The 24,222-nt window shown below is 42.5% G+C and overlaps 2 protein-coding genes across 2 annotated transcripts; both read left to right on the top strand.

Moving 5' to 3' along the window:
- Positions 1 to 453: 453 nt before the first annotated feature.
- On the top strand, positions 454 to 4,324 carry LOC111960056 (zinc finger protein 16-like). Its single transcript, XM_023981946.2, has 3 exons — positions 454 to 1,476; positions 1,659 to 1,865; positions 2,228 to 4,324. The coding sequence occupies exons 1-3, from the start codon at positions 741 to 743 to the stop codon at positions 2,932 to 2,934; spliced, it is 1,650 nt and encodes a 549-aa protein (XP_023837714.1). The 5' UTR covers positions 454 to 740; the 3' UTR covers positions 2,935 to 4,324.
- A 12,244-nt stretch (positions 4,325 to 16,568) lies between these two features.
- LOC111960318 (acidic mammalian chitinase) lies at positions 16,569 to 21,566 on the top strand. The gene is made up of 12 exons (XM_023982281.2): positions 16,569 to 16,892; positions 16,977 to 17,003; positions 17,243 to 17,447; positions 17,533 to 17,589; positions 17,708 to 17,873; positions 18,086 to 18,210; positions 18,611 to 18,734; positions 18,894 to 19,076; positions 19,170 to 19,286; positions 19,416 to 19,548; positions 19,667 to 19,934; positions 21,117 to 21,566. The coding sequence occupies exons 1-11, from the start codon at positions 16,868 to 16,870 to the stop codon at positions 19,903 to 19,905; spliced, it is 1,401 nt and encodes a 466-aa protein (XP_023838049.1). The 5' UTR covers positions 16,569 to 16,867; the 3' UTR covers positions 19,906 to 19,934; positions 21,117 to 21,566.
- The last annotated feature ends 2,656 nt before the right edge of the window (positions 21,567 to 24,222 follow it).

Raw genomic sequence — 24,222 nt, 5'->3', positions numbered from 1 at the left:
TTATATATGTCACTTGTTAAATCCACTTCAATCAGTGTAGATGAAGGGGAGGAGACAGATTAAAGAAGGATTTTTAAGCCTTGAGACAATTGAGACATGGATTGTGTATGTGTGCCATTCAGAGGATGAATGGGCAAGACAAAAGATCAACATGGGCCAGCATCCCTGTGGAACGCTTTCAACACCTTGTAGAGTCCATGCCCCAACGAATTGAGGCTGTTCTGAAGGCAATATGAGTGCTATATTTGTACCTTAAAGTGTAGGCACGCCATTTTAAACTGTATGACCACATTAAAAGACAAGTAACACTCCATATTATTCAGAGCCCAATGAAATCACACCAGATATAGATTCCACAGACCGTACTGAGTACTCCCAACCACTTTTACATCGGCACAAATAATCGTTTTTCCTCTATAAGACAGTTTATGTAATGCATATGGGGGCATTTATTTGCCCTTGGAACATGTGCTAAACCACAAATGTAATACAAATGTCACTTAAATATGAACAAATATGAATCATTGTTAATGTTTAGACAAATATTTTTCATACATCATGAATAAATAAATACAGGTTAATGGCACTTTTCTACTATTACGTGGGGTACTTGTACTTTGAACATTCACCCGAAATTCCATGACCCGGAAGTTAGTTTTTAAGTGTTGCTGACGAGACGCTCATTCTACCAACCACAGTAGCTAGTCTGTTAGCTAGCTAACTTTAAAGCCTGCAAAGACATGAGCCGCAAAAGGAACCACAGTTTCACCGAAACGAGCCTTTCGCCCGACCCTCAAAACGCATTCATGGACACGCCGGGGCCTACGGCGAGAGCCGACGATGATTTCTTGGAATTCGAACCCGACGAGGAGCTACTCTGCTCGGTGAACGACATCACCGAACACCTTGGAAGAAACATAACAGTGGTGCTCGAGACAGCATTGTCCGAAATCAGGAAAATTGTCAGCGTCAGGATACGCGTTCTGAAAATTGAGCTTCGGGAGAAAACAGACGAAATTGAAGTCCTTAAAGCAAGGCTGGAGATACAAAGAGACGGTAGGGACCCGTACCCCGGCGGAATGACCACCGAGGCATCATCTGTATTCCGAAAATCAGACTTCCATTCGGGCAGCAAGCACAGCAACGAGCCCAAGAAAGCCAAACCAGCCATGCCTGGCGTAAAGAAAGAAAACATCAATGCAATTTGCGATTATCTGATGAAAGATAAGAATTCACGGGGGGCTGAAGCGGACAGCGACCCGAGCAATCCTCCGTCTGGTAGTGACAGGGACAGCCGCCACGACCCCCAGCCGCACTCCCTCAACCTGTGGCCGGACACCATCCCTGACGCGGGGTCTGGGGATGAGGAGTCGGACTCGAACACGGATGACCTATTCGGCATACTACCATCGGGAAGCAAACGGATCTACGACTACGAATGGATGACGGGTGTAGAGTACACGTCGGATTTGAAAGGTAAACTCACCAATCACTGTTATGTGCATTGGCCATGTAGTAGGGCATACATTGGGAATTGATATGCTGGATGCTGTCCAGTCTTGCACCATTGCATGTGTCTATGTAAAGGCTGTATAGGCCCACTCAACTTTTCTGTAAATGGGCATCATAAAAGCCAAACCATGTGTTTGTTTATGCAGGTATGAGGGAGCCTAAATGTGAGACAATACCAGACGAAGAAGAGGAAGAGGGTGATGAGTCAAACGAAAGGGATGGTGGATTGGAGCATCCCTCAGCACCTTTCTCCCGTGACGCCCACACCCCTGACTTTCCCCTGGCCCCCCAGGGCTCTTCGGGAGGGGAGGGGGACGGTTCTGTGGAGGACCATGTGGATCGACTAGAACCAGGTGAGAGGAGAGGGAGAAGACCTTTACACTTCATTTCATGTCGTCATTCATTTGTGAACTATCAAAATAAAGTCGCACACTCCATGTGTAATCTCCCAGCAATTAAATGGGTATTTACCAACATTTCGGCATCACTATGCCTTCTTCAGGGTCATTCATTTGTGACATTGAGGGTCTTCATCTTTGCACATTGAATTTTTTTGCTCCATTTATTTAGCAAAAATACAACTTTTAAAAATGTTTTGCAGTGTGTCGACAACCTGACCAATCCTTATTGCTTTGGCTGCATGCTTCAATTCCATGCTTAGGAACTCTAGTGGACTGAGTGCAATAACTGTAATCATTAATGTGTCGGTTCACAGGCCAGCAGTTTCCCTCCCACACATACCTCTGCCCGCTGTGTGGAACCTTCTGCCCCGACTCCTTGTTCCTGGAGGAACACATCAAACTGATACACGGCAACACCACCGGCACCCACAGCGCCCTGCAGTCCACCTCCACCGCACTCCTCACCCTGGGGGAGGGTAGCAGTAACTCCAAGCGGGGGTTGGGGGTGCTGGAAGGTGGGAGCATGGCGGCTGCGTCCGGGGGGATGAGCCTGGCAAGAGGAGGAGGCGGGGGAGGTACGAGGGAGAAGAAAGTGGAAGGGGGCTACGAGTGCGGCGACTGTGGCCGCCATTTCAACTACTTGGGCAACCTGCGGCAGCACCAGCGCATCCATACAGGGGAAAAGCCCTTCATATGCCCCGAGTGTGGGGAGAGATTCCGGCACGCTGCCCGATTGAAGAGTCACCGGCTGGGGCACAATGGCGGGCAGAGCCCCTTCCCGTGCCCCCAGTGTGGGAAAGGCTTCCCGGTGCTCTCCGGCTTAAAGAGGCACCAGCGGGTGCATACAGGGGAGAGCCCCTACGCGTGCCAGCAGTGTGGGCGGCGCTTCAAGGAGCTTGGTAACCTTTATACCCACCAGAGGATCCATAGTGGTGCCACACCCTATTGTTGCCAGCAATGTGGGAGGAGCTTCCGTCACCTGGGCACCTACAAGAGCCACCGCTGCACCCCAATACAGTGACAGTGACACTTGTTACCTTGGAGCTAGGCTGGCCTACTGCTAAGTGTAGCCTAGCCATCGCAGGAGCCTATTGATTGATATGCTGTTGAGTAGACTGAGGCAGGAACATTGTCTGTCTAAAGACAAGCACCATACAGACTCAAAAGGGAGGGTGCCATGATGGGAAAGGTCAAAGTGCATCATGATAAAGAGATGAAAGCATGCCCCTGTTCCAATACTTCAGAAACACATCCCTCCTTCCCAGTTCGGTGAAATAATCCATGACTTATTCAACATTATAAACTAGGTGGTTCGAGCCCTGAATGCTGATTGGCTGACAACCGTGGTATATCAGACCGTATACTGCTCTAATTACATTGGTAACAATAATAGCAATAAGGTACCTCGGGCCTTGTTGCTTAATGATGGTATAGGTGAAAGCAATATGTTTCGCCAACCCCGAGTGGCACAGCGGTCTAAGGCACTGCATCTTGGTGCTATAGGCGTCACTACAGACCCTGGTTCGATTCCAGGCTGTATCACAACCGGTCGTGATTGGGAGTCCCATAGGGCGGCGCACAATTGGCCCAGTGTCGTTCGGGTTATGGTTTTGCCAGGGTAGGCCGTCAATGTAAATAAGAATTTGTTCTTAACTGACTTGCCTAGTTAAATAAATAAAACAACAGTCAGATCAGAGATTATTTCTAGGAAGCAAGGAAGGAAGGAAGGATGCATTTTAGTTGTATTCAAATAGGACCCATGTAGGCATATCCTGTTGGGAAGAGGACTCACACTACTAAAAGAACAGTGGGACTCTGCTGCCACCTTATGGACTTCTTATATTACTGCACAAATTAAGTTTCACAGTGGTACTGCTGACTGTTTTAACCTCACTTACCTACCAGCGACTATTCTGCCCAGAGCAGATGAGTTGGCATTTTATCTTCTTTTTTTATAATGACGTAACCTATATTACTGACACTATATTCTTTAGACCTTTTTGGTATGTCCACCTGCATGAAGATGACAACATCATCATGTGAGAAATTCTTTGTTCAGTTCTATGCTACCTCTCTGGCATGTAGAACAAGGAATCAAGTCGGCTCTATGGCATTTCTATCTGCAACGTTTGACAACTGAACGCAGTCCTGATATCTGTAGCCCTTTCAAATGAACCCCTCTCTTAACAGACTAGTTATCTACACGGTTCAGGAAAACATTCAGTTCAAGGTGAATTATATGAAAAAAAATGACCCCCTCTTGTCTCAATTCACCCCAATTGTGTAGCTGAAAATATCCCCAATACTGTATGTGACTGTTGAACACATAACAAAAGAAGCACCCACTTGTCAAAAACTGTCCGGTAAACAGTTCATATTAAAACGGTAAATGTGAAATGCTAATAATTGGCCATCTGCATTCAATGTGTTGTGTGAGTGTACTTTCAATAATACTAATACTTTTCCCCATTGACGAAGACTTCCTTACGTGGACTAAGATAAGGAGAGGGACGTGATGTAAGGACTGGCATACTTGGAATAGAAAATGTTTAAATGGTGTACGTTTCTAAGAAACAGTCAGTGCCCAGAGTTCCTTGGTGACTCACTTGAGATGCTAGATTTGTGTGTGTTTGTGTACTTGTTTGTATAACCAGCGGGCACTGCATTTCTGTGTCTGTGCAGCTGTGTCTTCATCTGCCCCCTGCAGAGGGACAATCAAAGGGAGATAAACATTACTACGCTCCATCACTGATCACGACAAGCCCTTTACACACACACACACACACACACACACACACAGTGGCTCCCACTAAAGACATCAGAATTGTTGGAAAGCCGCAGAGGGAGACAGAGCAGGAGAACGCTAGTAGCATTTTGGCCCAGTAGGCCTACATACCAGAGACACTTCCATCCAAACACGAAGGGCAATACATTTGCAACACAAACAGATTCATTCAAAACAGGCCGCTGACTGTGGAAATGTGGTCCTTTATTCTTTGCTATTCCTGATGATATGTAAAGTTAACAGACTCGGCAGGAAGTATACTGAACAAAAGTATAAATGCAATAATTTCAAAGACTTTACTGTATTTACAGTTCATATAAGGAAATCAGTCAATTGAAATAAATTCATTAGGCCCTGATCTATGGGTTTCATGACTGGGAATGCAGATATGTATCTGTTGGTCACAGATACCTTTTAAAAAAGTAGGGGCGTGGATCAGAAAACCAGTCAGTATCTGGTTTAATCATCATTTGCCTCGTGCAGCACAACAAATCTCCTTCGAACAGAGTTGATCAGGCTGTTGTTGATTGTGGCCTGTGGAATGTTGTCCCACTCTTCAATGGCTGTCGTACACGTCAATCCAGAGCATCCCAAACATACGAATGGGTGGTGACATGTTTGGTGAGTATGCAGGCCATGGAAGAGCTGGGACATTTTCAGCTTCCAGGAATTGTGTACAGATCCTTGTGACACGGGCCGTGCATTATCATGCTGAAACATGAGGTGATGGTGGAGGATGAATGAAACGACAATGGGCCTCAGGATCTTGTCACGGTATCTCTGTGCATTAAAATTGCCATCGATAAAATGCAATTGTGTTTGTTGGCTGTAGCGTATGCCTGCCGATACCATAACCACACCGCCACCATGGGGCACTCTGTTCACAATTTTGATATCAGAAAACCTATCGCCCACACAATGCCATGCACGTGGTCTGCGGTTGTGAGGTTGGACGTACTGCCAAATTCTCTAAAGCGACGTTGGAGAAATGAACATTAAATTCTCTGGCAACAGCTCTGGTGGACATTCCTGCAGTCAGCGTGCCAATTGCACACTCTCAAAACTTGAGTCATCTGCAGGATTGTGTTGTGTGCAGTTTTGTCACATTTTAGAGTGGCCTTTTATTGTCCACAGCACAAGGTGCACCAGTGTAATGATCATGCGGTTTAATCAGCTTCTTGATATGTCACACTTGTCAGGTGGCTGGATTATCTTGGCAAAGGAGAAATGCTCACTAACAGGGATGTAAACAAATGTGTGCACAAAATTTGAGAGAAATATGCTTTTTGTGCATATGGAACATTTCTGGGATCTTTTATTCCACCTCATGAAACATGGGACCAACACTTGGTGCGTTTTATATTGTTGTTCAGTGCACAGTAGTTACAAGTGCGGTAAATGGATGACAGAGACAGAAGAGAGAGAGAGGAAAGACATCACTCCAGTCCTCATCCCGTCCTCCATGTTTTTTTTTTATTAAGGCCTGACAAAACTCCTGCCAAGTAATTGCTCTGGCTCTATGATGGCTGAGCATGTCACTTTCTCGTGAGAGAGAGAGAGAGTATACAGGAATGACTAATCTTGGTCAACTCGCTCTCCTGCTCACCACCTTTCAATGGACCTGAGTGCTCTACAAGGAAAAAAAATGTACCAGCAATAAAATACCAGGTTGTACATTAAAAGGAAATCCTTATTGAATGATGGAAGAAAGTGTATGGACAAATAGGGGAGGTTAAGTATGATTCAGTATGAACGCTACCACCACTATGAAAGAGCCATGCTGTGCAGGTTGCATCATGATACTAGCCTTTATGCCTTGAACTGATTGATACGGTGTGAAAAGGAACCTGGCATTGAACAAATATGTGTGTGCGCTTGTGTATGTCTGTGTGAGAAATGGCAGGCTCTGTTCACTGTCCCCTACTCCGTCTGGTAACACTGCAGGTCGTCTCACACACAGCCTGTAGGAGGCACTGACCTTCTGCTGTATACAGCCTGTTAACCTGCAGTGTGTGTGTGTGTGTGGATGTGTGTGTCATGCACTACCTGAAAAGACCTGCTCAACCACAGAGCCGTGCAGCAAGTGAATGGGAATGCTTGTACTATACTGTAGCTACACTCAAGTACTCTTTCTTCTACTTGCATGGCAATCAACATGCATCAAATGGAGATGTCCTGACTACACCTCTCCTTCCTTCACATTCTCTATCTCCCTCTTTTGCTCTCTCTCTCACGCGCACACGCACACACACACACACACACAGTCTTGTTTAACTAACCTTGTTGGGGGACACAATTGATTGCCATTCAAAATCATATTTTCCCTAACTCTAAACCTAACCCCTAACCTTAACTTCTAAACCTTTAACTCCTAAGCCTAATTCCAATGCTAATTCTAACCTTAACCCTAAATCCCTAGAAATAGTATTTTTCCTTGTGGGGACTAACAAAATGTCCCCAGTTTGCCAAATTTGTCTTAGTCTACTATTCTTGTGGGGACACACACACACTTGAATCCCCCATTGCAGTGTGCTGTAATTCAGAGATGATACCCTTAGGGATTTTCATCAGTCACTGAGCCTAGCCATGCATCAACTCTCCAACTGCTAGAGAGAGACTGACATATGGAGACACAACTTTGAGTACTTCTTCACTAACATACCCCATCAGGGCAGCCTAGAGGCCCTCAAGTTCTACCTCAATGAACGTCCCCCTAATGCTCTTCCTAGCCCTAATTGCATTTTATACAATGGGTGGGTCTAATCCTGAATGCTGATTGGTTAAAACCGCATTCCAGCTGGTGTCTATTCCACAAGTTGCCACCAGCTAAATCTATGACGTTAAAATGCCTATTTACTCTGTTCCATATTCAAATTCGATCTCCTGCTGTCCTATAGTAATGAACGTGTCGGGACGAGACAGAAAGGCAGGCAGCGTTTTTCAGCCAGTCGAAAACATGAATCAGCTGGCATAATTTTTATGGATATATACAAAAGAATGTCAATTGAAAAAAGGTAAAACGAAACGCAGCTAATTTGCAGTCTTTCCAGCTTCAGTTTGCAGTGATTGTGTTACTGTAGCTGTGTTGTTGGCTAGCTCCTCTGAACAACAGTGTCCTGATGAGTGAGCACATTTTCTATGCCAGGCGAAATCGCACCTTATTAACTCAATGTTATGGATGTACCCAAATAAATGTCACTAGTAAACAGCTTAAACAAATGCAAATGCAGCTACTTTGCTGTTATTCTGGGTGCAATTTTTGACGTGACTGTAAGTTAGCCGTAGTTGGCTAGCTAGCAAGCAAGGGATAAGAACATTTCCAGCCAGTTTAGAACGAACGACTGGGTCGCATCCATAGATACAGAACAAAAAGACTGAATGACTGGGTCGCGTCTCTAGCAATCCTAGATTTGTGTCAGAACTATATCTCGTGGAAGGATGAAATGGGATGAATAAATTAATCAAAATAACATGGTCATGAAATTATTATATATATTTTTTTTTAAATATGTTGTTTATACACATTGTATAAAAGTGATAATGCCCTCAAAGCCGGTGTTTGGAGGATATATTGGCACGGTTTGCCAGACCTCGACGAACAAATATATCCTCCAAACACCGGCTTTGAGGGCATTATCACTTAAGTGGACTGAACTGGTACTAACCTCCAACAACTTTCTCTTCAGAGGATACTTTTTCTTCCAGACCAAAGGAACAGCGATGGGGAGCACTATGGCTCCCAATTATGCTAACCTATATCTAGGAATGTTTGAGAAACAGGTGGTGCTGAATCCAGACCTTAACCCCTTTCTCTCCCATATTCTCCTAATTCTGAGATATATGGAGGACATTTTAGCGATCTATGCAGGGATCCAGGAAAAACTCTTGGAATTCCATGCCTATCTAAACTCTATGAATGAGCACCTTCGTTTCACCATTAACTACAGTGGGGAGAACAAGTATTTGATACACTGCCGATTTTGCAGGTTTTCCTACTTACAAAGCATGTAGAGGTCTGTCATTTTTATCATAGGTACACTTCAACTGTGAGAGACGGAATCTAAAACAAAACTCCAGAAAATCACATTGTATGATTTTTAAGTAATTAATTTGCATTTTATTGCATGACATAAGTATTTGATCACCTACCAACCAGTAAGAATTCCGGCTCTCACAGACCTGTTAGTTTTTCTTTAAGAAGCCCTCCTGTTCTCCACTCATTACATGTATTAACTGCACCTGTTTGAACTCGTTACCTGTATAAAAGACACCTGTCCACACACTCAATCAAACAGACTCAACCTCTCCACAATGGCCAAGACCAGAGAGCTTGTGTAAGGACATCAGGGATAAATGTAGACTGTACAAGGCTGGGATGGGCTACAGGACAATAGCCAAGCAGCTTGGTGAGAAGACAACTGTTGGCACAATTATTAGAAAATGGAAGAAGTTCAAGATGACGGTCAATCACCCTCGGTCTGGGCTCCATGCAAGATCTCACCTGTGGGCATCAATGATCATGAGGAATGTGAGGGATCACCAGAACTACACGGCAGGACTGGTCAATGCTGGAAGAGCTGGGACCACAGTCTCAAAGAAAACCATTATAACACACTACGCCGTCATGGATTAAAATCCTGCAGCGCACGCAAGGTCCCCCTGCCTCAAGCCAGCGCATGTCCGGCCGTCTGAAGTTTGCCAATGACATCTGGATGATCCAGAGGAGGAATGGGAGAAGGTCATGTGGTCTGATGAGACAAAAAATAGAGGCTTTTTGCTCTAAAACTCACTCGCCGTGTTTGGAGGAATAGAAGGATGAGTACAACCCAAGACACCATCCCAACCGTGAAGCATGGAGGTGAACATCATCTTTGGGGATGCTTTTCTGCAAAAGGGGACAGGACGACTGCACCGTATTGAGGGGAGGAGTGGGGCGCATGTATCGCGAGAATCTTGACCACCAAACCTCCTTCCCTCAGTAAGAGCATTGAAGATGGGTCGTGGCTGGGTCTCCAGCATGACAACGACCGAAACACACAGCCAGGGCAACTAAGGAGTGGCTCCGTAAGAAAGCATCTCAAGGTCCTGGAGTGGCCTAGCCAGTCTCCAGACCTGAACCCAATAGAAAATCTTTGGAGGGAGCCGAAAGTCGTATTTGCCCAGCCGACAGCCCCGAAACCTGAAAGGATCTTGGAGAAGGTCTGTATGGAGGAGTGGGCCAAAATCCTGCTGCAGTGTGTGCAAACCTGGTCAAGAACTACAGGAACGTATGATCTCTGTAATTGCAAACTCAGGTTTCTGTACCAAATATTCAGTTCTGCTTTTCTGATGTATCAAATACTTATGTCATGCAATAAAATGCAAATTAATTACTTAAAAATCATACAATGTGATTTTCTGGATTTTTGTTTTAGATTCCTTCTCTCACAGTTGAAGTGTACCTATGATAAAAATTACAGACCTCTACATGCTTTGTAAGTAGGAAAACCTGCAAAATTGTCAGTGTATCAAATACTTGTTCTCCCCACTGTATGACCTACCCCAAATCAGTTTTCTTGATGTGATGGTTATTTAGGACAAAACCTCCCTCTCGATAGGAAACCTACGGACAGGAACACCCTCCTTAGAGGTGACAGCGTTCATCCACGTCCAATTATAAGTCTCCCTGGAAGTCAGTTCAGCCACATCAGAAGAATATGCAGCTCTGATGCTTCTTACCAGAAACAGAGCACGGACCTCACACAAAGGTTTAAGGAAAGGGGGTACAAAGACAATTGGGTAAAACATGCCAATGATTGTTTTGATGGGCTAACACACTTGGAAAGCCTTCAACCAAAAGCCTTCAACCCCTCATTCTTTACCTGATACTCACCATTGGGGAAGGCATTTTAAGGGCATTATCAGGAAGCACTGGTACATTATTGATACTGACCCACAATTGAAACCCATCTCTAAATATATCGTATGGTCTTTAAAAGACCCCAAACGGTGATTATCCACCAGAGAAAAGGGAAACTTTCTTGGACAAGGTTCTGGAGGGTAATTACAAACGTGGCCAATGTACTCAATGCAGTTTCACGCACAAATGTGACTCATTTACCCACCCCCACACAGGACAAAGATTTAAGATTAAAGGCCGTTAATGTTGTTGAAATGTCCATGTGGTCAATCTTACATAGGGAAAACCCGTAGAAGCCTTAAGACCTGGACCACAGCAATATACGGACAGGTGAGAGAAAAACAACCAGTTGCTGTTCATTTTGTACAAGCTGGACATCCTATTAGTTCTCTGAGATACATTGGAATAGAAATGGTCAAGACGTCACGCAAGGGAGGGGACATTGAGAGGAAACTTCTTCAAAAGGGAATCTTTCTGGATCCACAGGCTCGACACACTGTCTCCTCTTGGCCTTAACGAGGAGTTCGACTTAAAACCGTTTTTATTGTTCCAAATAATTGTGTTTTGTATCCTAATTGAATATTGTGTAGGCTGGAGTCATTAAAACTAGTTTTTGAACCACTCAACCATTTCTTGTTAACAAACTATAGTTTTGGCAAGTCGGTTAGGACATCTACTTTGTGCATGACACAAGTAATTTTTCCAGCAATTGTTTACAGACAGATTATTTCACTTTTATTCACTGTATCACAAATCCAGTCGGTCAGAAGTTTACATAAACTAAGTTGACTGCGCCTTTAAACAGCTTGGAAAATTCCAGAAAATGATGTCAAGACTTTAGAAGCTTCTGATAGGCTAATTGACTTCATTTGAGTCAATTGGAGGTGTACCTGTGGATGTATTTCAAGGCCTACCTTCAAACTCAGTGCCTCTTTGCTTGACATCATGGGAAAATCAAAAGAAATCAGCCAAGACCAAAATTGTAGACCTCCACAAGTCTGGTTCATCCTTGGGAGCAATTCAACCCCTGAAAGGTACCACGTTCATCTGTAAAAACAATAGTACCAAGTATAAACACCAGGACTACGCAGCTGTCATACCGCCTCAGGTCTCCTAGAGATTGAACGTACTTTGGTACGAAAAGTACAAATCAATCCAGAAACAAGACAGCAAAGGACCTTGTGAAGATGCGAGGAACAGGTACAAAAGTATCATATACACAGTAAAACTTGTCCTATATCGACAAAACCTGAAAGGCCACTCAGCAAGAAGAAGCCACTTTCCAAAACGCCATAAAAAAGCCAGACTATGGTTTGCAACTGCACATGGGGACAAAAGATCGTACTTTTGGAGAAATGTCCTCTGTCTGATGAACAAAATATTAACGTTTGGCCATAATGATCATCGTTATGTTTGGAGGAAAAAGGGATGCTTGCAACGAAGAACACCATCCCAACCGTGAAGCACGGGGTGGCAGCATCATGTTGTGGGTGCTTTGCTGCAGGAGGACGTGACCGGTGCACTTCACAAAATCAAGAATGTGCATCATGAGAGCGGAGGACATACATATGGATTATTGAAGCAACATCTTCAGAGACATCAGTACGGTAAAGCTTGGTCGCAAATGGGTCTTTCCAAAAGGACAATGACCCCAAGCATACTTCAAATTGTTGCAAAATGCTTAAGGGACAACAAAGTCAAGTTATTGGAATGGCCATCACAAAGCCCTGACCTCAATCCATAGAAAAGTGGGCAAACTGAAAAAGTGTGTGAGAGCAAGGAGCCTAACAAACCTGATTCAGTTACACCAGCTCTGTCAGGAGAATGGGCCAAAATTCACCCAACTTATTGTGGAAGCTTGTGGAGGCTACCTGAAACGTTTGACCCAAGTTGACCCAAGTTAACAATTTAAAGGCAATGCTACCAAATACTAATGAGTGTATGTAAACTTCTGAAATGTGATGAAAGAAATAAAAGCTGAAATGAATAATCTTCTCTACATTATTCTGACATTTCATTTCACATTCTTTAAAATAAAGTGGTGATCCTAACTACCTAAAACAGGAATTTTTACTTGGATTAAATGTCAGGAATTGTGAAAAGCTGAGTTTAAATGTATTTGGCTAAGGTGTATGTAAACTTCCGACTTCAACTGTATATATATATCACTGTAAATATTGATCACATTCCTTGTGTATGACCATATATTTCGATACATTGAATGTTAATATTGTGAACTAATGTTATATATTTTTACCTCACTGAGTACTGCCCCTATATATAGGACCTTCCACCCCACCTGGGATATGGATGCTTGATGAAGACCCAAGGTTGGAAACTTTGTTATAAATAAAATCCCTTGGGAGCATGCGCAGCAGTGTGTTGACGATTTCCTTTCTGTTTTCCATGAGTTTGCCTACATCTCCAGCACCTGTGGAAAGTACCTGTGTATGTTCTTCAGCTTTTGTACACTTCTTCTGTTCTTCATACATATATACAACCTTATATTTGACCTTTTACTTTATTTTTCACAGTATTATATTTCCCAATCTCTCTCTTTTCTATCTCTCTATTCCCTTACCAACTCCCCTTCTGCTATCCCTCTATCTTCTCTCCCTCTCCTTTACTGTTTCGTTCTATCTGTCCCCCTCTCCATTTATCCTCCTCGCTCTCTCATTCCTAAGCACTATAAAGGAGGCTAAAACACCATAATAATTGCAACAGGCAACATGCAGTGATGTAGGCCTATAACGACATGAGGAGAGACCTCATCACTGCGACTATAGACATGGTAATGATAACCATTAAATAAATGCTTCTCTCCCCTGGGCCTTTCTCAAAGCCATCATCCCTCCCCACATCCTCCCTCTCCTCCACCATCGATTTACAACGGTCATTTACAAAGGCTTCTGTCTGCTTAGCATTTGAACCCCATTGCCTGCCATGTGTTCAATAAGCCAACAGACGCAGCAGGCAGGCGGCACTAACCATTTCTGATGAAAGAAGCCTACCCTGGCCGCGGATAGTTTCCCCTGTGTGTTGTGATGATGACTTGTAATGCGTGTTAGGTAAGTACTGTTTCGGAAGGTTGGCAGGGTGGGCATGCTGCATTCACATGGAAATGCCAGGATTTCTAATTAAACTCACCTGCCAGCGGGTATATGCCACGCCAGGTGGACACCGGGTACAGATCTGTAGGTGAGAGGATGGAGATTGAGGCATTATTACTCAACATGTATGCACTAGGTTGTAGATGTCAACTGACATTTACCCCTCAGAGTAGGTCTATACAGGGCTGTACCTGTAGCAATCACCGAATTAACTGTGCTGTGCTTTGTGGTTCTATGATACTGTGTTCTGCTGTACTGTGTTTTGTTGCACATTGCCCATATCCACAAAGCATCTCAAAGTATGAGTGCTGATCTAGGATCGGTTTGGCCTTTTAGATTATAATGATTAAAATGATATGTACAGATTCGAGATCAGCACTCCTACTCTGAGATATTTTGTGGATATGGGCCCAGGCCTTATTTAGGTGACACTGTACAGTGAATATGTAGCACAATGACTATGAATTATACCTCCTGGTAATACATACCCCTTCATGTCACATGTAAAAGGCCTCCGCCACCGCAGACACGTAATAATAAATATTAATTACGCTCTGACATTTAGCAGATACCAATAACTGAAATGTGAACCCATAGGACGGCCATGACTATGAAAAAGACCTGTCTTTCTAGTCCGGTGGATACTGTTTAGTGAACGCTTTCTTCCGTAGCATGACTTCCAATCCCCTGACACAGAAGGAGATGCCCAGGTGTGAGCTTTCCCTTTATCTGTAAACCCTTTGCAAAGCCCTAAAACATTCTCCAAGGTGAATGCGGGAGATGGAATTTAGATGTGCCTATCTTCAAGTAAAGGTCAAGTGGTCGTTGGGGAGGGGTGCGGGGGGGATAACAAAAAGTCTGGCTGTAACAAATGTGTATACTTACTGTACACACACACACCTACGGAGGATGCTTCGCTCCTCGGGCGCCAGTTGCCGCTGCAACAACAGCATCATCGTCGATAAAGAGTATTCTTTCGGCCCTAACGCCAGGTTCGGCAATTTACCCGCCTTATATCAGCTGGTGTGTCCTTAAAAACATGATCCAACTGGCTAATTTCAGGCAGCGCTGACGGGGATATTTAAGACCAACCAAAAGCTGTTTTTTTTTATGGCATAAATTTTGACCCTGGAAATGCAGCCTATCCAGCCGTGATGCACACTGCCCATATGCGCATGGAATAAGAGTAGCCTAACGTGCTTTTGGTGCATGTATACTTCGTATTTAGAAACATAAAAAACATTTGTTTTTCCCATTTAGTTTTATTTGATTAAAAATCAAGCACAGCCTCTCCTCCTCTCAATGAAGGCTTTTCTTTGTCTGCCCAAGGCAGTAGTCAAGACTGTCGATAAAGGGTTTGGCTCCTGAGACAGCTTGGAAATCAATTTGAATCACCAAAGCTTTATTAAAATATCAAGTTTGAGAGGAGTTAAACAGTGAGCTGACATTCCCTTTTTTATCTATGTATTGTAGGCAGGCCCACATTATTTTAGCCATGCAGGTCCTGTTTTGGACGTGCTTAAAACCCCCCTCCATGATGTAGGCTACGTGCTCATGTCCGTCATGAAACGAAAGACGACAACCTTGGTGAATACCTCTTTTTCTGTTTTTATAATGCACAACAGATGTGCATTGAAGTAAAGATTGAGCTTGTATTTATAATATAATATTACAATTATAATATTTATAATGCATGTATTTATAACACCTGGATAATGAACTTCTTTCAGTAAAGCGTTTCACATTCTCTACTGGTTGAAATTAAGTCTCTCATTTGATGAAATACTGTTTATCAGATCAATGCAGATGAGGGGAATTAGATATTGAGATGAACCGGTTTTAGAGTATTTACATGATGCATAGGAAGTGTAGTGTACTGTAAATTCTATTTCTGTATATATGAATTACAAATCAGCCTTTAACTAGTTAAATCATGTGTAACCATTGATGTCCCAGGATCAAGATTGATAAACACTGTTGAAGTGTATAATTGTAATACATACTGTACATGCAGACACAGCATCATTCAAAGACTGGAATGTGATACTCCTGGTATTGGATATGACTGAAAAATTATCTCAAATACATTCATACCTGAACTGCACCTTTATTTGCCAAGGTAGAGTACATGATCAGTGAATATATTAAATGTACAGGCTACAATGTGGGGATCTCATGCATGGTAATAACTACATGTATATACGACTTGCATCCTTGGCACAAAGTTATATTATATTCTACTCAATCCATAGGCTTCATTAATGTCATTCATAATGTTTTGAAGTTGATACAACTGGCTATGATAGCTGAGGTTCATAGCTAGGTTCTGAACTAATATGTATACCAAACGTTTTAAGGTCCATACACAGATCGGCTACATAGCTTGCTACACATCCATAGGCATACAGGTATTTTTATACTCCATTGCACAATAATGTCAGCTAGCTTGCTAAATCGCGATTTTCGTAAATTAATTTTATGAATAAAAAAATATGCGTAATCGTTTGTCTCTACATTAACTAACATATTGCTCTCAACTGTACATTTTTTGCATGATTCGTTATGACGTTATAATCATTTACATTTGCTTCCATCCTACTATTTTTGTCAGACATCTTTGCTGAAGAAAGTCTCCAGTCTTGGGTCGCATAGTCAAATTCGTCATCGGAACCACTCGATTGGTCATCGTGATTTGCATGAAGTTGGGGAAAGTTAATATTTTTCATCGCCTCCTACGCCACGTTCGCACCGCCCAAAGGTCCCTGCCCTCTCCGCTTCTCACCGCTTTCCGTCCATTGAAAATTAATGGGAAGCGGTGTTTCACTGCGCGGCAGCTTGTGCTAGTGTACACGGGGCCTACCTATCTACAACAGTCAATATTACTACTGTAGAGTACTTCTACTACTATTATGCCTACTTCTACCCAATGTTGGGATTAGTTATTTGGAAAAGTAATTACCTTCAATGACCTGGATTAATGACAGAACTGTTTTTGGGAAAGTCAGATGAGGTGATTGATGATTTACCCGGGTTAATACTTAGTCAGAGGGTGGAACAAAAAACCATGGGCAAATAGTTGTAATTTCGCCATTTTATTCTTCCTCTTTTTGAGACGGACATAAATAAGCACTCTGACCTATCTAGCAGAGAAGCAGGCACAATGCGCAAGCTCACTTTACTTGCAGGTAAAAACATTCTTAATATGTTCACATATATTCTGTTTGTGTGAAATTCTTATTTTTATTGACTCTAAGTATGTGCTTTTGAAGGTCTGTGCTTCGCCCTGTGCCACTTGGGTGAGTTTCCACTTAAGAAAATACATTATGACATTTCCCACATATTATTATATCATTTTAGGATTTTCTTTACTTGAATTGTCACTCAGTATTCATCAAGAGAATTATGTTTGTTTGTATCAGTCATCTAAAAAATTGTGATATATAAGGACGATGCTACCATGAAGTTGTCACCCTGGAAAATTCTGACAGTGACTCTGCAAAAACCATGTATGATAGACATTCTGTTCCTGTCTAAGGCTCGACCTCCCAACTGGTCTGCTACTTTACCAACTGGTCCCAGTACAGACCTGGAACTGGGAAGTTCCTGCCGGCTAATGTTGACCCTCACCTGTGTACTCACCTGATCTACGCCTTCTCCATTATCAACCCTGCCAATGAGCTTGCCACCTATGAGTGGAATGATGAGACCCTCTACAGTTCCTTCAACGGACTTAAAGACAGGTTTGCATCTTTTACCAAGACATTCTGAGATGTTCAGGGGTAATTGTTTACTGACAATAGTAATTGTATTTTTGTCATCTAACAGAAATCCTAAGCTCAAAACACTTTTGGCTGTCGGTGGATGGAAGTTTGGCACACAACAGTGAGATATCTAATTTCTTATATTTACATGGGTAAAAGGTAGTATATTTTTGAAGGATTGATAATATCTTTTATATTGAGTAAAGTCAACTTGTTTGAGCATCCCTAATTCTCCCTAGGTTCAGTATCATGGTTTCATCACCTAACAATCGGCTGAAGTTCATCCAGTCTTCGATCAGTTTCCTTCGGAGGCATGGTTTTGACGGGCTGGACCTGGACTGGGAGTACCCTGGAGCACGGGGAAGCCCTCCAGAGGACAAGCACAGATTCACACTGTTGTGCAAGGTGATGGTTAGGGTTATGGATATGGCTATGGTTATAGTTAGGCCAGGATGTGGACATGAAGCTAGGGTTACGGCTAGGGTTATGGTTGAGCCGGGGTGTAGCTAGTTTTGGGAAACAATGCTACTAGACTTTTATTTAGGGATGTTCAGACCTTTCCATATGGCAATACATGTAATGCCATATGAGTAAAAAGACATCTGTTGTTTTTGTAGGAGCTCCTGGAGGCCTTTGAGGCTGAGGGCAAGGCAGTCAGCCGCCCCAGGCTGCTGCTTACTGCTGCTGTGGCTGCTGGGAAAGGGAACATTGATTCTGGCTATGAAATTGCAGAAATTGCTAAGTAAATATGGATTTTAACATTATAACCACTGTAGTCACATTTTAGAAAACCATAATACAGTGAACAGCATCCCATTTGGATTAATGGATGTGTATTAATTAAACTTGTTGTCTTCTGGGTCATTCCATATAATTTCAATCACTTTTTGACTGCACCTCTTTTGATTTGAACGAAACCTTTCATTCATGTTTGCCCATGGTGGAAGTGGTCAGAAAGTGACTGTTTGGACCTGAATGCCAAAACATTTAGGAGCTAGAGGTGCTCAAAGTTGACCACTTTTGCATACCCCACCCTACCCGAGACATTCATGTCTTTATCACTGAAAAAGATAAACTGTTGAGTTTGATATAATTTGAAAGCTGATATATGAAATCATTTGGAATGACCTTTCGGTCTTTAGATACCTGGACTTCATTAGCGTGATGACCTATGACTTCCATGGATCCTGGGAGACCTTCACAGGACACAACAGCCCTCTCTACAAGGGATCCCATGACACAGGAGACCATATCTACTTCAACACAGTGAGAAAGGGGCTTTTCAATGAATAAAACGCCATAAATCACGCTTCTAGTCTACATGTTAAATAAAGCCTATCAAATGTGAGTGTAATGAAAGTACTGTATACATTCATGCAAAACTAGTTTCAAAGTCTCTCTTTTCTGTCTCGATCTCTCTGGCAGGATTTTGCCATGAAATACTGGCGAGATCAGGGAGCCCCTGTTGAGAAGCTGATGATGGGCTTTGCTACGTATGGACGTTCGTTCCAGCTCGCCTCTGTAGATAGTGGGGTCGGAGCGTCAGCCAACGGTGCTGCTGCAGCCGGACCTTTCACCAGTGAGCCTGGTTTCTGGTCTTATTATGAGGTAGTAAGGCTTAATTGCGTATTTTTTTGAAAAGGTATCAAATTGATAGTTAACTTTTCGATTGAGGTAACCTGTTTGCCTTCATGTTTCCAGATCTGTACTTTCCTCCAAGGAGCCAGTGTCCAGTGGATTGAGGATCAAAAGGTTCCCTATGCCTCTAAAGGAAATCAATGGGTGGGATTTGACAATAGGGAGAGCTATGACACAAAGGTATGCAGCAGTATTCCTGGGTTATAATCCAAATTGTTGGACCAAACATCTATTTTTCAACTAAGCTAAGAAATTGCAAAAGAATCAAAGACATACTCCTGCTTTTTTCTTATGCTCTCCCTTCCTAAGGTCGGCTACCTAAAGGAAAATGGCTTTGGAGGGGCCATGGTTTGGAATCTGGACTTGGATGACTTTACTGGACAGTCATGTGGACAGGGCAAATATTCCCTGATCAGCCATCTTCAAAAACTCCTCAACATTGGTAAATCGCATTTACAACTATTTCTTACTTGTCCAAATATATACAAACATGTCAATGTTTTTTTTTTTGCGGTCGAGTGCTATTCTGAATAGACATATTACATTTTCTTTTCACCCAGAACTACCTCCCCTGCCACCTACACACACCCCACGGCCAGGGGGACCACCCACAGTCAAGGCCACCACCACTACCCTTGTGCCCGGTGGTAGTTTCTGTGCAGGCAGGGCTGGTGGGCTGTATGTCAAAGCAGATTCCCCGAGCTCTTTCTATAACTGTGCTAACGGCATCACCTGGATCCAGAGCTGCCCCGCTGGCCTAGTCTTCAGTGACAGCTGCAAATGCTGCAACTGGCCCTAGGACTGTTATTTGACCTATGGGAGAGTTGGGTATGTTGAGCCATTTTTCTTTTTACATTCAGCATCACTACGTCAAGGGAAATATAATACTCTTCCTAACAAAGATATCTACATATATTTCAGGATCTTGTGTATCGCTGGAAATAATCAGAATTTATGTAATCATACTTTACCATAGACTCTCTTTCGCACATGTACGTGTACGTTTTCTTTTTTGTCTTTTTTTGTACCTTTTCAGGGTTACAGTCAATTTTTTCATTCCTTGCTGCTGCTCAAATGAACTTCTCACTTCCTTAGCTTTCTCAAAAACCTCAAGGGGGGCTAGATCACTGCTTGTTTTAAGTTTGTGTACATAGGTCACTATCTTGAGTTCATATACAAGGCACATTGCAAAGATATATTATGCATAAAATTAACAAAATGTCATCAGAATTTGTATGGGGGTATGGTGGCCAATGGCTCAGCTTACCCCAAGGCAAACATTTTGACTATATTAGCCCACACAGCTACACTTTCATGGTGATCTTAGGCTTGTGTGCAGATGCTCGGCCATGGAAACCCATTTCATGACGCTCCCGGCGAACAGTTCTTGTGCTGACGTTGTTCCAGAGGCAGTTTGGAACTCGGTAGTGAGTGTTGCAACCGAAGAAAGGTGATTTTTACGTGCTACTCGCTTCAGCACTCAGCGGTCCCATTTTGTGAGCTTGTGTGGCCTATCACTTCCCGGCTGAGCCGTTGTTGCTCCTAGATGTTTCCACTTCACAATAACAGCACTTACAGTTCACCGGGGCAGCTCTAGCAGGGCAGAAATTTGACAAACTGACTTGTTGGAAAGGTGGCCTCCTATGACGGTGGCACATTGAAAGTCACTGAGCTCTTCAGTAAGCCATTCTACCGCCAATGTTTGTCTATGGAGATTGCGTGGTTGTGTGCTAGATTTTATACACCTGTCAGCAACAGGTGTGGCTGAAATAGCTGAATCCACTAATTTGAAGGGTGTCCACATACTTTTGTATATACTGTAGGTTTAGGACCTTATATTGTAGCTTATAGAGACCTCAACTGATGTACAAAACAATCTTTAAACTATCTACTTTGGTTTAGATACAAGCATGAAACCTATAACATAATAAATGAATTAGACTTTGTGAAAATCTGTTTTTTGGACCTAACCTGCTAACCACTTTTTCCATGTGGTTTCTTCCTTCACAGACTCCATGAAATGATGACCTCGGCTCGTCCTAGATATTTGGTCACATGATTAATTCTGTGTATGGAGTTCTAACTTGAAATATACTTATTCCTGTAACTATATAAGGCCTTATCGATTATGTCACGTGGATAATGAATGTATATGTTATTGATAACTGAAGGGTGAAGAAGAGCTTTGTTTATGGAAAGTTACTGTGAGCTAAAAGGGGAACAGAGACTATAACCAAAGTCTGTTCACTAATGTGAACAGAAGGTCACTTGTAAACATCATGGATTAGTGATCGGATAATGAGCAACAGCGCAACATTTAGGCAATATTGGACAACAGATAGCAGTATGGAGAAGTTACACCCCTAATCTCATTTTGACATAACTGCCTGTTTGATCATGTGCAAAGTGTGCTTGCAGCTGAAGCACCCAGTGGGTTGAATAAACATGGTTTGAGCTTTTTCTAGTCGTCCGTTTGAGTTTATACTCTGTTCAGAACCTAACAATGGTTTCCTAGAAATGGTGGCTCAATTTAGCCCACTCTCCTCTATGTACAGCACTAAGGGGCAATTTTCACATTTTTATGAATGAAACTATATTCAGTGTATCTTCCAAACACACATGCTATATTGATTATACAAAGTAAATATTCTGTTATTATTTTTTATTTACTGGCTTTGTGTCATCTTACGAGCTAGGTTTCCATCCTATTTGAAACAGATTTTCATGCAAATATTCAAAACTCTGAATAAAACAGTTTGCCCATCCTTCCACCAGAGATGTGTTTCCATCAAACATACTTTTCTGGATAAAAGGCTGCGGGTGATGACGCAATGCACATAAAAAAATTACTTTTGCTGTTAAATTCCCATGTACCGAATGAAAAATACAAGTTAAAGGGGAATTTCACCATGGCTCTGCCACAGCATATAGTCCTTACTATATTAACAACATTACGTGTTTGTCGTAAACATTAGCATTATCCAAACCAAAAGCTAGAACGAGCACATTTTCATTTCACTGGTAGAATCGGGAAGTTTCGACTTCCTGTTTTTTCATCGGTTCATAGTGAAACAGAAAGTCCAGCATTCATAGCGAATGCAGATACCGCCCCGCTAGGTAGATGAGGCATGCCCACAAACTTGGTTCATCGCTTTGTTTAATTTCGAATGATCAACACACAGCAATCTAAGAACTTCTCTAGGCAATTTACTTTTTGAACGTTTGTTTTTCACTCACATTTGTCATCAAAATCAAATCAAACTTTATTTGTCACATGCGCCGAATACAACAATTATAGACTTTACCGTTAAATGCTTACTTACAAGCCCTTAACCAACAGTGCAGTTCAAGAAGAGTTAAGAAAATATTTACCAAGTAGACTAAAATAAAAAGTAATAATAAAAAGTAACACAATAAGAATAACAATAACGAGGCTATATACAGGGAGCACCAGTACCGAGTCAGTGTGTGGGGGTACATGTTAGTTGAGGTACTTTGTACATGTAGGTGGGGGTGAAGTGACTATGCATAGATAATGAACAGCGAATAGCAGCAGCTAGTTCCTCCAGGATTTCGCAGATTTTGTGTGTGATTTCTGCAGCCAAAAATGCTTGATTTTGAAGCAGCTTTTCTGAAATTCTGCTATACATTTTGTGATCTTTAAGTTCACGTTAATTTCATATAAACAATACAAAGTCATATGTGCTCAGTTTTAGGATGATTTTAAGCAGAATACAAAAACAATTAGAAACATCTAAAGTGCTCAATTTTGTTTATTTTCCTGAACAAACAGCTCTGTCATAATCCACTCACACATTCGCTCATACACACCTCTCCTCTCCATCAGGCTTGGGGTTTGCTATCAACACGAGATGCACCTCCCATGCCCACTCACACACTCTCTCTCTCTCTCTAAAAAAAACAAATAGATTCAAAGCTGATCAATCGCTTTCAATTTGAGGATCGACATTTCTTTCGCATAAATTGTCTTCAAAATACTTGAGATTGCGATTTAAAAAAAAATCGAATCAAATTAATTTAAATAGCCCTTCTTACATCAGCTGATATCTCAAAGTGCTGTACAGAAACCCATCCTAAAACCCCAAACAGCAAGCAATGCAGGTGTAGAAGCACGGTGGCTAGGAAAAACTCCCTAGAAAGGCCAAAACCTAGGAAGAAACCTAGAGAGGAACCAGGCTATGAGGGGTGGCCAGTCCTCTTCTGGCTGTGCCGGGTGGAGATTATAACAGAACATGGCCAAGATGTTCAAATGTTCATAAATGACCAGCATGGTCAAATAATAATAATCACAGTAGTTGTCGAGGGTGCAGCAAGTCAGCACCTCAGGAATAAATGTCAGTTGGCTTTTCATAGCCGATCATTAAGAGTATCTCTACCGCTCCTGCTGTCTCTAGAGAGTTGAAAACAGCAGGTCTGGGACAGGTAGCACGTCCGGTGAACAGGTCAGGGTTCCATAGCCGCAGGCAGAACAGGGTCGTAAGGGAGATAAGGAACAGAAAACGTAAAAATAGAGTTTTGTGGTTGATTTTAACTTTTAAAACAGTATTACCATTTCAAAAGAAAATCCAGAAAGATTGTGCTTTCGTGATCCGTATTAAGTTTTACAGAGTATAAAACGGCAAAGCTGACAAATTGCACTCAGTGCTTTGAGCAGCGCTCTCCATAGACAGACTGGGAAGAGCAGAGTGCCGACCACCCTACTAAAGCCAAGGTTAGTGGAGAAAAAGTTTGATTAATACACCACTCACCTTGATTCTTTCAGCGCTTGCCAGTCTTTCCTGCTACCACTTCAGTCATGGTGATCTGCCGCTGCTGTGGGAACTATTCTGACATTCTCATTTGCTTTGCTGATTCAAAGTGACTGTTGATTGTTGATAGTTTCGCACCGTCTGTAGCTGTTATTTGTTTTGGCAAATGAGATTGATTTCTGTTCATTGTACTGCCTGTCAGCCATCAACAATCACTCATCATCTTCGCACGTGAATACGCTGACAGGCCAGGGAGAAAAACTTTGTTGACGTGGGGTTGGATTGGGCCATTTTTCACAGTAACAGTGTAGTAATTTGTCAAAATTACGAACCCGCTTTTGATTGGA

This window comes from Salvelinus sp. IW2-2015, linkage group LG37, assembly GCF_002910315.2.
Source record: "Salvelinus sp. IW2-2015 linkage group LG37, ASM291031v2, whole genome shotgun sequence".
NCBI classification, from domain to species: Eukaryota; Metazoa; Chordata; class Actinopteri; order Salmoniformes; family Salmonidae; genus Salvelinus; species Salvelinus sp. IW2-2015.
The sequence above is the reverse complement of the archived record's forward strand: the minus strand, read 5'-3'. Positions and strand labels throughout refer to the sequence as shown.

What these genes read in the sequence shown, in the direction of transcription:
- LOC111960318 (XM_023982281.2), top strand. Translation starts at nt 16,868, where the DNA reads ATGCGCAAGCTCACTTTACTTGCAG. An exon ending in TGGAAGTTTGGCACACAACA is followed by an intron (nt 17,590 to 17,707) that starts GTGAGATATCTA and finishes AATTCTCCCTAG; the next exon opens with GTTCAGTATCATGGTTTCAT. An exon ending in ACCATATCTACTTCAACACA is followed by an intron (nt 18,735 to 18,893) that starts GTGAGAAAGGGG and finishes TCTCTCTGGCAG; the next exon opens with GATTTTGCCATGAAATACTG.
- LOC111960056 (XM_023981946.2), top strand. Translation starts at nt 741, where the DNA reads ATGAGCCGCAAAAGGAACCACAGTTTCACCGAAACGAGCCTTTCGCCC. An exon ending in GTACACGTCGGATTTGAAAG is followed by an intron (nt 1,477 to 1,658) that starts GTAAACTCACCA and finishes TTGTTTATGCAG; the next exon opens with GTATGAGGGAGCCTAAATGT. An exon ending in TGTGGATCGACTAGAACCAG is followed by an intron (nt 1,866 to 2,227) that starts GTGAGAGGAGAG and finishes GTCGGTTCACAG; the next exon opens with GCCAGCAGTTTCCCTCCCAC.